The following is a 13,654-nucleotide window of genomic DNA, read 5'->3' as shown; positions in this document are numbered from 1 at the left end:
GGTCTTGTCCACCTCTCTGCATGTATTAGCCAGTCTTTTGGTATCATGTCCACAATCTTGAGACTGTCCTTAGACATACACCAAAGTTTTTGTGATGGCATGTATGGATGCGCCATCCTGGGGCAGCTACCTGTGCAGCCTGAATGGGCTGCAGGTATTGTTTCATGCTACCAGTAGTGACAAGGACACTAATAAAAAGCAAAATAAGAGAAAAATCAGTCGGGGGGGATAAGGAGAGAGCAACTGTCTGTGACCACCTCCTGCAGAAACATTCCTTTTTTAGCAGCTGTCTTGTTGTTGCCTCTCCAGTGAACCTGTTGTCACTTTCACTGTTACCAAAGCAGGTGAAATGGATTTAGAATAGTTTATGCTTCCTAACTGAACAGACTGATAAACTTGATGTTTAACCAACTGTGTTATACTGTGACAATCAAGTGTTCTGCTCATTTCTTTGAGCTGTGCTTTTAGCTTTATAGAGGTGAAAGAGCTCCCTTTAGTTAATATACAGTTACTGTTTCTGGTTCATTTTAAAAAGCACTAGAATTCCGATCTCAATTTTAAAGCTCATTTTATCTTTTATATTAAATACTCAATTTGCTGCAGGCTACACAAGTTTTACTCTTAAAACATCCCTCTTATAAGATTAATTTAAAGCTAAAAAAAATCTGTATGTCTTTTGTAAATCTGAACTGACAGCCAGGTCTCCACCTTAATGAATTTATTGCAGGTTATTACTTATGAGAATGAACATGAAATTAGGTTCAGGCTGCTCTATACAAATGGCTGAATTTATTGAACTGAGATGTTTGAGACGCTGAAGTTCAACTTTCGAATAAGCCAGTGTCTGCACGATCTGAATGACCGCACTTGTCACGGCGATTGTATCTTATCAGCCTACCGTCATCACCAGCTCAGCCCTGCTCGGATAAGCCATGTTCTTTTAGTGTGTTTCAGGCAAAATGCATGAATGATGCAATTAAATATAAAAGCCTCTACAAGCCATTTAATTAAAAAACACAAAAAAACCAAATCATGCCACAGCAGTCCCCTGCTATTTTATTTACTCAGTTTAATAATTTGTTCACCTCTTCTTCTTTTTTTCAGGTGGAATTGGCAGAAATATGGAGAGAATTGTTACAAGGGAATTTCCTAACTGTACTAATGTCTAAGACATGAGCTCTGTTACAGAGTAAGTACTGATTGTTGTGTTTCAATTGTGCTGAAATAGTTTTATTTACTGGTCTTTTTTTTCCTTCTTTGTTTTCATGCCAATAGCTGCTATCGTTCCGAGACATGTTTTTTTTTATTCATGTGGATAGAATAAGCATCTAGTTTACAATACCAGATGATAAAGATGAATCCACTGAGCCAGACTACAGGGCCTCTAGTTTGGGGACAGTTAATGCTGAAATGTGTTAATAAGTGCAGCAACAAGCAAAAAGTAAGTGGCGTCAAGACTCCCTCGCTCTTTACCACATGCCATGGATCCTACATTGCTAATATGAACATTATTAATATTATGAATACTCAGATGATGTTGTGCTGCTTTAAATATTGTTTTACTCCTTTTGTATAGTATTTGGGAAATACATGGCCGGGCACTAGAAAACAAATACCCCGGAAGCTTTGGTAGGTGCCCTTCTAGAGAAAACAGTGTTAGGAATATATGGGTATAATGTTAATAAGAAGGAGGATATTATTAATGGAGAGGTTAGTACTAGAGAGAGGATGGATAGGCTTTACTATAGTTTGTAAACTCGACATTGATTTCTCAGTGGTTGTCGTAAGGAGACAGCCCTGTGGGAATATTAGAATACTACTAAACAAGGCTGGAAAATACTGATTCCATCTAATAAAAAGGTTCTGCTGCATTCATATTTATCTCTATCATACTAATTTGACTAAAAATGATCAACTCTGTCAATTACAATATTTTACTTTATTCATACTTTTTGTTTACTTTTTCCTCTTTATTACATCCTGAAGAGCCGTGTCCACACAGGGAGCAATTCATGCATCTGAAACCAACAGTTGGTTGCTAGCGATCATTCCAGGCTCTGGTTGCCTCGGTTATGCTCTGTATTGATTACCAGGTTGTAAGTCAATCACCAGCATCTCTCTGGTAGTCACTTCAATCGATTGCCTCAATTTTGAGAAAAGTTTATCTTGGACTTGTCCACTTTGCTTTGTTAGCAGTTTTTTTTATCTATAGTCACTTGAGGTTGACTTTGTGGTCTCTGGTCACAGCACTGCTGAGAATCACTTGTTGTGCGGACACAGCTTTAATGGATAGTCAACCCATCCAACAAAGACTTGCATGATGGGGCAGATTACATTCTGCTCTTCCTTCATAATAGCTCAGTTGCACTAGTATAAAACTAGCACTGCAACCCCATTATGACTATGAAAAATGGGTGGTGGCCTTGTGATTGCATCAGATTTTTTTTGCATTTGGCGACCAATTGCAAATAAGAAGCAGAAGTTGAGCATGCAACACCTTCAACCTTTGTCTCTAAACAATCATGGCCTGACTCAGACTGAGTGCAGTCACCTTCAGACAGGTTAGCAAAGGTTTGCATAAAACTGCAGTCTCATTTATAAACATAGATTGCAACACAATGCAATCAATCTGAGTCAGTCTGCACCAATGAGCACAACTCATCTGCGGCGCATCTCTTTGAAATAGGAGACATGACTCAACTGGTTGCCAACAAGTTGTATTCTGGTTATATCTCTATATGAAAGCAAGGTTGCTGACCATCTCTGTCATTTTGCAGCAATGATGTCATTATTTGTGGAGGAAATTCTGTTTCAGATCTATGAGGTTCTGGCCGAACTCTGTAAATAGTTTGTGTGAATTTCCGTTTGATGTGAATTTCTGTGTATGTAGAGCCAGCTACATTCAAACTGAAAGCAGACTGACCGTTTTATTGCTGTCTTCATCCACCAAAGGCAACTGACTGCGAGTGGTTGCAAACCTGGTCCCTGTCTTTGAAACAATCATTTCAGGTGACAAGATCATCATTGTACACAGTCTCAGTAATTTTGGCTCACGTCACTGTTTTCCTGAGTGTGACTATAATATAAGACAAAAATATAAGAGATTGTTTGATTTTTTTTTTTAAATCATATAATTTATTCTATTAACCTCTTAAACTTTATGTTCAAGCTAAACGTTACCATCCTAAAACTAGAGGTCTTTGAGTTGTAGATATAATGCTTATGCATACATATGTGACTGTTGGTAAAGAGTATAAGACAGGGATGTATGTTTCTGCTCTGTTAGATAACATGGTGCTTTCAATGACTGTTTCTCAGAATATGGTATACAACATCATGAAAGTCTGGCCTTACAAGGGGAAATATCGACAACATGTACATAGAATAAGATGGAATTTAAATCTGTACACTAGCATCGTCATACATTGTCGTTAAGGCAGCCCACTGAGCAGGCAGTTGTGTCTTTCCTTGATTTTAAGTCTCACAGCAAGATGTATGTCCACTTTTTTAATTTCATTGGGGGTTTTTTTTTTCGTTTGTTTTTTTTTTTTTTACAGTAGCATGCCCTAATTATCTGTGATAAGACTATAAAAGACTTTTATTGGGGTGAGCCAGTACTGTATATATAAATATATATATATAAATATATATCATTGTGATTTTAAACTTTACTTGACACATTAAACAAACTATTAAACACCTTGTCTTATAGTCTAGTTGTGCATTTGCCCAGAGTTGTGCATGAAACATGAAACTTCTATGATATTGTTCCTTTTTGTCGATTATATAAAATCGTCTTGTTTGGAATCACATTTCTTACTGTGAACAAATTGCCATTTTGAAATTGTTCAAAATAAATGTATTTTTATATGGAATTATGTTTTGTATTATGCATACACCCACAGTAAGCCTAACAGTGGAACATGTAAGATTAAGAAATGGCTCGCAGTGCTTACAAAAAATGTTGGGGTTGTCATGACACAAACCTAAAAACCAAAGGGTTCGAGAAGCTTCTCTTTAACAGCACTACCACAGCCTTATCTGAAACACAGGTGCCATGTAGCAGCCAGTGTATCAGGCTCACCACAGCACTTTTAATGATCCCACAGAGGCTCTGAAGTCAGATTTAATGGGCAGAAGTGTGATAACACCCATGTGAAGATTCCCATCTGACATTTAGACTGAGCTTCATTTTACCTCTAACACTCTATCATTCAAGTTGCCAGTTATAGCTGGTTTCTTTTTAATGGGAACAATTACTACGGCTGTGGTCAAGTGATGAAAAGCAGATGTTAGTACGGAGGTATTAGTATGATTTCTTCTCTGAGTTACAAAAGAAATGTGAAAGACAGTGAGATTGGAGCATAAAACACTGTGGTTGATTGGCTGAAATATGTCTTCACACACAAAGCTGCAGCAACCAGGACCTTGTTTCTGTGTTTTGCATTTTGTTTGCCACTTCAACGGCTTCATATCGCACACCAATCTTCATCACTCCAACAGCCATCAACGCCCCGAGAGTCTTATTCTCGCTCCTGCTCTCAGTCTGAATTAACACCAAGGCCTTTCTCTAACTGCCCTGGGATGTTCGGCAGTGCACAATCAAATTGAACGGTGACAATCACTAATGGATGATTCGCTGCAGCCAGACACTGTAATGTAGCACTCAATGAAAGGAAACATGCTCATCAATTTCACACTGTGGCTAACACAATATTGCTGTGGGTTATTGTTGTGGGACATTTTTCATTCAAGGTGCTACCCAGACTGGGAAAATCTTCCTTGTTGATTTTGTGTGTGTGTGTGTGTTGATTTCCTGGAGAGGGGATAATTAATTTGTTGCACAGTGGGAGAGCCAAGGAACTATCCCATTAGAATCACTCCAGGCTACTTGGTGCTTTTCATTGTCCTCTCGCTCTGTCCCATTGTATTATGCAAATGGCTGCACTGAAACTTCAGGCATGCTAAGCAACACTTGTTAAGAGACAAAGAAGAAGAAGCAACTAATTCTACAATGTGAGCGTGCCTATCAATCAAAAGTACCAATTTGTGATAGACTCACAGTCGGCTAGGGTAGAGCCTTACTTTTGCTCCTCATGAGCCTTGCTGATTGACTTTGCATAGCCTGCGAGTTAACTACGTGGTTTAAACAGCAGAAATATAGCAGCCACACTGCAATCCTTTTGTGTTTCTTCTTTATTATTTATGTAATTATGGTTACTTCTGCAAGATCAAATGAAAAACACAGTAACAACCCACTGAATAATCACATCACTTATAATGAATGATTAGTCTAGCCCGTTGAGAAACATAACATTTTCCAGTTCACATTGTTAACATTTCTTTTCTTTTTTTTTTACCTAAGACATATTTAGGTAGCTTGAAATAGAAAAAAAAAGGTCATGCAAATATGTTCACAATCGTATTCACAGGTTAATTATTCGGACTTAACAAAAAATAGTTGTTAAATAAATAACAAGCACAAAGAAAAAAAAAATCTTCAGATGACCATGTGGAGAGATGAGAGTTTGTCTGAAGACGAGTTTATTTATGCTTCAGGCTCAATTGGAGGATTGGAGGGAAGAAGTATGGAGAAGCCTCTAGTCAATTTGTCTTACTGACATATGATGCTGACAACACTTAAAAAGAAAAGTTTGATGAAGAAGAACTTTAGTACTTTTCCCAAAGAGACAGCAGCTGACCAAAGCAGTGTGCGTAGGCTGAGCCTTGTTGACAGGAGATATGTCTTCTCTATCTCTGTGTCCCTTGCAGCGAACGAGATGAACAAATCTGCAGGCTTTTGTCCGCCGAGTCCTTGGGGGTAAACCTTAAACAGACTGCAGGCTCCCGTGCATTGCAGTAAACCGAGGAAATGCTATGTGTAGATGTCGGTATCATCTTAATATCATAAACAGTCCAGAGTAAATAAAAAGTGAATTACAATAATCCAAAAATCCACAGTTTCACTCTTTTCCTATAAAAAGGCACCACATCCTTCACAGTACCAGCAGTTCAAAGAAAATATGAAAAGTAAGTAATAATTGTGTCAAGGAGGCGACAAACTGAAAATAAACCTTGATCTAATAACTAAAGTGTAAATTTAGCGCTTTTTTACTGCATTACAGTGAGTGTCTGCTGCAGTGTTATTATTCTGAAAATTTACATTTTGTTCTCTGTATAGAAACCCGAATACACCAGAAATGCTTCTGGCAATGAATAAATACAAAGTGTAAAAGTCACTGTTTTGTGCAACAGTTAAAGTTGACCGTATGACAATCAAATATAAGACTACCGTTGCAATAATAGCCCAAAACAATGATTTAGAGCACTAATGTGTTGTTCGCGTTAAAGCAGGGTAACATTTATGACGTTAGCATTCATTCCGCTGCCTTCATTGTCACCAAAATGATTTATTTGAGTCTACTAGACAAGAGGGATTGCTCGGATTTTCATCTGCTGTGCATACCCATCTACTGTAATCTTCTGTTCTTATTTTTGTTATGACACATATTATAACATTTTGAGCGGCACAGAGGCAGGCTTGATGGAATACACAGATCTGGGACTAGGAGCTCTCCTTCATCTCCTGGATATTGCAAGCTTTCATTTGATGAGAATCTCCTGATAAGATTTACTGATTGTACAGAGCTTAATGAATCTGCTTCCCTCACTGTCTTACTCAGATAAGCTATTTCCACATAGTTAAATAAAGTAAACTCCACAAACACAAGTCCAAAAACAGAAACGGTAGAATATTTTGAGATATGATTACACATCACTCCCATTTGATATTTTCATATTTGGGCAGGCGCAGCTGTAACCAGCTGAGACTTCTTCCATTATGGATGTACATTATTTACATAAAAAGATCAGTGTCCTTGCAAAAATACAAGTATTTCAGTCAAAAAGTGTTCCTTTTCAAGAAGCAAGTATAAATCTGTACAGTCTCCTCAGAGGGATTAGGCAGCACAGTGTGAACTGGTCCATCCATGCATGGGTAGCAAAACACTCGAGACCATTCATTGTGACCGTGGTTTCATAGCTTGCTGGAAGTAACTGCCAAAGAAGATGTATTGCTTTCGAGTCGGTCATAGACTCTCAACATTAAAACACATGGGGTGCTTCATCAGAGAGCTTGATGTCTGTGTGAGATGGCAGGTAGCCTGGCGAGGGAGAAGAAAGGAAAGCGACACGGGAGGAATTTTATGTATGCTATTTGCATGAGGGTGTATTTTTGCAGGCAAACACATTTATCTTGGATGGGTCGATTGTTTAGCTACGCGTGGAGGTAAATCAACCGGAACTTCATATATATTTCTTGATGAAAATGCTTTCACCACTCTGCTTCTTTGCAGCTGTACTAATTATTTTATTGGGTCAAATAATTCACCGAGACATTCTCATCACTTTAGCTCACACTTGGTTGTGCTTCGCTTACCTGTGCGTGCTAATACCTCACTGTGCCAAAGTCAGGCTGGCAAATACATAAATACATAACACAAAATAATAACTCTGTCTTGGCAACTCGTCTGACAATACACGGGGAGGAAAAATAGAATTGGCACTTAATAGTAAGCGAATATCAAGTCAGCGAGCTTTAACTTGTGGCCAGTGCTCCTGACTGCGACAATTTTCTTTAATGTTTCAAATATTTATTATTTACAAATAAAGACACGATGCCTTTCAGTGAACACAGTTTTAGCATGTCGCGATTAAGATATAGCTTTCTGATTTCCTAGCACGTGGCTAGTCATTTTTTTTGCCAAACATTTGGTTCATCTTTACTGAAGACACTGCTACATACAGTATCAAACAAGACGTCTTCTGGGAATCATACAATAAAAATGTATCAGGTGTAGCATCATGCGTTTGTCAATGTACATGTTCAAAACTATGATTCTTAATGGAAGAGCGTACTAGTCAACAAGAAATACCAGATTTATGTTGCACAGTTTCATTATTTCAGTTTCTCTGTGAATTTCCACTTTAAGTAACTCTCACTTTCGCTCCTGCCATGATTGTCCAGAAGATTCCACCAGGATAATCCTCTTTGAACTCATTATCTACATTTGCTCCCTTCAATTATAGCCCGTAAAGTAAGTGTGCCCTTTTTGGCTTCTTCACAGACACTGCTGTAAACCGTGTTTTATAGTTCATTCTGAATAAAAAAAATTTAAAAAACTGTTGACAGTGCTTTCTGTGGGATCTCCAAATTAATGGCGATAATGTCCCAGAAAAGAAACAAATCTTCTAAATGTCATTTTGTTATTGCTCTTAGCACTACAAATAAAATTCCAGTTACCTCAATTCTATCAGGTAAGTAATTATGCAGTTTTAGTGACAAGTACACCGCCGGCTTGGCTGCCTGGGAAGATGACACCTATTTTGTTGCTTAAAAAACTGATACAAGCTGAATAAAGCCTGTAGCTTTAACAAAGCGCTACACACCTCTGCTTTTTGAGTCCAGCTGTACATCCACATGATCCAGTGCGGTCAGCTTGTCCCCCTCAGGGTTTGGGACGGCTATGGAGGTCACTGACGGGATGACCTCTTGTTCTTTGTCAGGCTGCTCTGCCGTGTATGTGTTCATGCCTGGGATCTTCCTGCAGGTCGTGCACAAGGTGGGGAAAGGGAAGCAAGTTAATGGAAACCTGCCATCAGGTCTGTTTCACTAATGCCTTCACTAGGCATAATGTGTCACGCACTATTTTTAACTGTTAAGGATGGGAGAGGATTGCTTGAAAGCTGGAAACTAGGGCATTTTGCATTCCACTGGGCATTGCTCTCTCACTTTTCGTATTGTTCACCTCACTTTTCAATAAATTTTTCATCCCCTCAGATGCATCCCCAATTCTGCTTAAAACTAACATCTTGCATTTCTAATTTCAGATTCACCCCCTTGTGTTTTTGTGCTGCAGCTGGTGCTGTGACATTTGGGGGAGCTTAAGAACTCCAAGTTGATTTCTTAATGTAGTAATTACTATCCATAAAGTTCAGCAGTGTTTGCTTTATAATGAGTAAAATTCCACAAACTACTGACGAACAAAACCATCCCCCTGTGATTGGCATGGGATTACCTCCAGCAGAGGATGCTATTTACTGTATGTCCCTCACTGTATAATGTGTGTTGTCTCAGGATTCATCTTCTCAACCTTTCCTGCCATTCTGCAGAGTATGCCTCACCTTGGATAGCTGTGTTTAGCATTTCCGAAAGGTCAACCCTCACATTGTCAGATAGATGAATATTGATAACTGCAGGACTCTGACACCCATTCAGCGCTCTGGGAGAATTGATTAGCCTGTCATTCCCTGTAATATTCTGCAGATTGAGACAGAGGGGAATTGTCTTATTTCTCAAGCTATTATTGTGTCGTGGATGTCCATAACTCAGAGATATATGGAGTCTGAATACTTCTGGAAAGTTTTAGGAGTTCGGCAGTTAGGTGCTTGCTTCTAGATAATGGGAGCAACCCTAAATAGGGCCGTGCGAATACACACAAACAAACAAAGCAATAACGTATTTTATCGCAGACAACTTCATGGATGCGTCTGCAAATCAGAGGGCTTATTTTTATGACTCCGCCTAACTTATCTTTCTCTGACTGTGCTCTGTCACCCAAGTATTTTGTACCTTTTAAATTTATATATAACAAAGGCAGCCAGGCCCATCAGGACAACTGACACCAGCATGATGACCGCCGTGCCGCTGTGGCCACTATCACTGCTGTCCACGAGAGGAGCTTTGAAGCAGAAAGATGGAGAAAATGAGCACATATGCAGGCCAAGATTATATAGCAATTCTGTTAAATATCAGTCAGCGCAGTATAAACAGAGAGAACATGGAAAACGAATACAACAATATGACAAAATACATAAGCTGTACTTTCCAGACTTCTGTTTAATTTTTAATAAGCATTTGAAAAGCTGAAAGCTCGTTCACATGTAGATCTCATTTTTAGCCTCAAACTAGAAGAACCGCACACAGTCTGGCCCCAACACGACCCCAGAAATGGGGTCTGGAACACATCTCTAACAAAAATGGATCAGACTGCCTGCCATTTGTTCAGGTAGGTGTGTGACAGACGCAGCAGGCTCACCTGGAGACAGCCGTGTGGCGTACACGTTTACCTGCACCCCCGGTTTGAGTGTGAACTGGATGAGGTCTTGGTTCAGAGCACTTAGCAGAACCTGAGAAAGCTATGACGAGAAGTGGCAGAGCGGAGAAGGCTCAGTTAGCGGCAGCTGTATAGGAATATTTCACAGTCATCAATATTTCAACCACAGCCATTCCATCCAACAGCTTGAATTATGGATCAGAGTTTTTGCTTCCTTCTAAAGAGGAGCAAATGGTGATGTGACACAGGGAAAACCAAACCTGCTGCACTGAAACCTAACAGGCTTTAATGGTGGGGGAAAAACCTTATCAGGTAACCAGGTGTTCTGCTTATGGTGTGGCAGTGACATTAAAAAATAATCTTCTGCCATTTCCATCACAGCGGGGAGTTTTTCAAACTATTTCCTTGTCATGCTTCCTTTTAAAGGGAATGTGATTTGCCCATTTATAGGTTCAGTGAGGCAACATTATTGGAAATCAAAGTGTGTTCTAATATCTTAAAATTGCTGTTTTAATTTTTCTCCCTGAAGAGACTCAAGTTCCCCTGCTTTTCACACCTTGATGAAGCAGTCATTTAGCAAGAGACCAAAATGCCTTCCCAATGCCCATTTGAGTCCTTAGCCATGCCTCACTAATTCCATCTCGCTCTTTCTAAAATCTTTCCACTGGTTAAAATTAGACCGCTCTACACAGTATGAATAATTACTTTTTGTTCTAGTGGCATATCAGGGTCAGTAAATCTATTACACATTTTAATAAGCTCCTCCACACATGCACTCATCGATGCACATGTGTATGTGTTGGCGCTCACTCAGTGCCTCCACATTGCAAGTCATTCACTGGAGATGAGAACAGTGAACTGAAGATTTATTACCCTATTGTCTGTGAGGTTCTGCCAGGTAATCAGACAGGCTTTAGATAAATACATCTCTTTAATTCCCAATCCCAGCCGCCTGCCCCAGATTGTCTCCTTTCTCGATGGTGCCAATTATATGATGCATCAATGTAATTAAATACCTATTAACGTAGTTCAAGACTGACTGTGAGCCAGCAAAATTATGTTTACTTGTGATACATTGTAGTCTCTTCCGTTATGAATAAATGAGCTTGTCTAGCTTTAAAAAAACATCTCTGTTTTATTGCTTTGTTTACCTATTTGATAGCTTTTCCGAACATGATGCACGATACATTTCCAGGAATATTATTTCACAGCAAGAAAATAACAACCACAAAGCCCGGGCGGCTTAAAATAAAGTTGTTATCGTTACCCAAAGGTTTATGCAAGTCTCAAAACTTCACAGAGGTGACTGTCAGTCCAATTACACATTCTGAGATACTCTGAGTGTTATTTCAGTGCGCTGATGGATGCAGCAGTGCTTTTACACGGGAAGGCATTGCCCTCTAGTGTTGACATAAAGTATTACATTTTAGGAGTGCCTGAAATACAATATGCATCTGTGGAAACACTGAAATAATTAACAGTTTAGTGATACAGATTTAAAATCAGTTTGGAGGTTCTGTGAAATAATACGCGTGATAAGGAAGAGAAATACTGATTAAATAGGGGTATACTCAAAAAACAAGAAAGTACATGAGGACAGACTATTGAGACGCTACTGAAAGATTGGCTCGTGTAAGAAAAGAGCCTATGGGGTCTATATAATAATAACAATGAGCCTATATGGAACACATTCCTCTTATTCACTGAGTTCTCACTTGATGGACTACACCAGAGTTTGTGCATGCTTTAGCCCAATTACCACAAAAAATGTACAGTCCTCATTACGGCTGACCTTTTCCAAGGCATAACATCATATTTTTCCTCACCACCAAGCAGCCAGTGGCATCCATTCATTTCACAATGGTATGAAAATGCATTTTCAGAGACTTTCAACTTGGCTGACTTCGGTAATCCATCACAATGAGCATCACGTCTGCATTTATTTTTGTCAGAGTTAACCTTAATGTTAGGTGGTGATGGAGTGCAGACTTTCCAAGTCAAGCTGCACTTAAAACTGTGTTACTATGCAACTATAATTTAACTCTGACAAAAATAAGAGCAGACATTATGCTCATTTTGATGTATTGTCTTGCCAGAACAAGTTTCAAGTCTCCCCAAGTTGATGATTGGAATGGAAAAAAAAGGGAAACTGTGGCACCAAAGAAGGCAGAAGACATTTTAAGAAGTAATAAAGAAAAGCATAAAATAATTGGATAATAATTAGGTAGTCTCTCGCATAACAGACTCTGTCTGTCAAACACATAAAAGAAAAGAAAAACTGGAAACAGGAAATAATAGTCAGTAGTCAGAGATAAGAGAGGGGGAATTTGTGCAAATACAATTTCATTTCAGCGCACACATACTTCCAGTACTGTGGACAAACAGAGAGAAAGGGAAGTTAAGATGTAACTCTCCTTAAAACACTTCTCCAATACATATAACCAAGGACTCTAAAAACAGCTTGATGCTCCACATCAATCGGAAATTGGAGAAAGAATCTTAGATAATTAGGGATGATTGCAGCAATATATGAGAAACTGAAATTTATGCAAAGAGTTTCTCAGGGGGGGGGGAAATCAATGCAGGAGGCAGTGTGGTGAAAAAAAAAATTGCAGACCACTTTCATTTTTATCCTTTAGCTTAAGACTATGGTATGGTAAATACAATGTTCTGTGTATCTGCAAAGCAAGATGCAACCCTGTGGTGACAGAAACTGTTCTGAGTTTTCGTCTGGGTTTGTATTTTTTGAAAGCAGGAGATAATGATGTCTGGTTTCCGAATGTTATTTTCTAGTTTATCAAGAGTTTTGTGATTCAGCCTCAGTCTGTCTTGTCCCCGGTCCCGGTGTCAAGCCTGTGAGTCTTAGTTTTGTCTCTGTGGTTATCTTACTTCCTGTTTTACTTCAATAGTCTCCTAACACATTCAGTTTTGCTTCCCTTGTCTCATTTGTCTAGATTAGTGTCACCTGTGTTCACACCTGTGGCCTGTCCTCTTGTTACCTCATGTGTATTTATGTCCTCAGTCCAGTCAGTGAGTTTATGTGGTGTTTTTAGAGTGCTACTTTTGGGTCCTCTCCTGCCTGCTAGACAGCTGCAGTGATAGAAAGATATGTTTTTAATACTTAGCTTATACTGATAGCTCAACAATCCTGTATGACACTCTGAAGGAAAGGAGGCATTCTCCTGAGATGTTCTCTCCTGAGATGGTCTCTTAACTCCTCAACTTCTTGTATTTATTTATTTTCTTTTGTGGATTACAGAAAACCAAAGTGTACTGAGTATCTGTCAAGGACCGTTATAGTGATTTATGAGACAATACCTGATCCAGGTGTGCCCACTTTTCATCCATGGCTCTGTCACTTGGCCTCTTCTCAGGTACAATGAAAATCTCTGCTGTAGTTGGTAGCCCTGGAAGCACTGTGACCAGGAGCTGATCCTCACTGATTCCAGTGACCTTTTATAATAACAACAAAACCTCATTAAAAAAGGTTTTTGAACTGACACACTTTGAGGTGATAGTGTGTACTACGGCCCTGAAAT

General features: G+C 39.1%; 2 protein-coding genes across 2 annotated transcripts in view; one reads left to right on the top strand and one right to left on the bottom strand.

Moving 5' to 3' along the window:
* Window positions 1–1,169, top strand: part of LOC146619862 (VPS10 domain-containing receptor SorCS3-like) — a 54,033-nt gene extending 52,864 nt beyond the window's left edge. Inside the window, exon 27 of the mRNA XM_085369773.1 lies at window positions 1,105–1,169. Within this exon, the coding sequence (XP_085225899.1) occupies window positions 1,105–1,169 (65 nt within the window). The remainder of the gene's footprint in view (window positions 1–1,104) is intronic.
* A 5,935-nt stretch (window positions 1,170–7,104) lies between these two features.
* Window positions 7,105–13,654, bottom strand: part of LOC146619860 (VPS10 domain-containing receptor SorCS1-like) — a 51,993-nt gene continuing 45,443 nt past the window's right edge. Inside the window, exons 23-27 of the mRNA XM_085369170.1 lie at window positions 13,434–13,568; window positions 10,098–10,197; window positions 9,632–9,740; window positions 8,449–8,603; window positions 7,105–7,163 (exon numbers count right to left, since the gene is read on the bottom strand). Of these exons, the coding sequence (XP_085225296.1) occupies window positions 7,105–7,163; window positions 8,449–8,603; window positions 9,632–9,740; window positions 10,098–10,197; window positions 13,434–13,568 (558 nt within the window). The remainder of the gene's footprint in view (window positions 7,164–8,448; window positions 8,604–9,631; window positions 9,741–10,097; window positions 10,198–13,433; window positions 13,569–13,654) is intronic.

Source organism: Diplotaxodon limnothrissa, linkage group LG13 (assembly GCF_057381915.1).
Source record: "Diplotaxodon limnothrissa isolate DT_005_m linkage group LG13, D_limnothrissa_male_GT1.1, whole genome shotgun sequence".
In the NCBI taxonomy this organism is placed as follows: domain Eukaryota; kingdom Metazoa; phylum Chordata; class Actinopteri; order Cichliformes; family Cichlidae; genus Diplotaxodon; species Diplotaxodon limnothrissa.
This window is presented reverse-complemented; position numbering and strand designations above follow the sequence as displayed.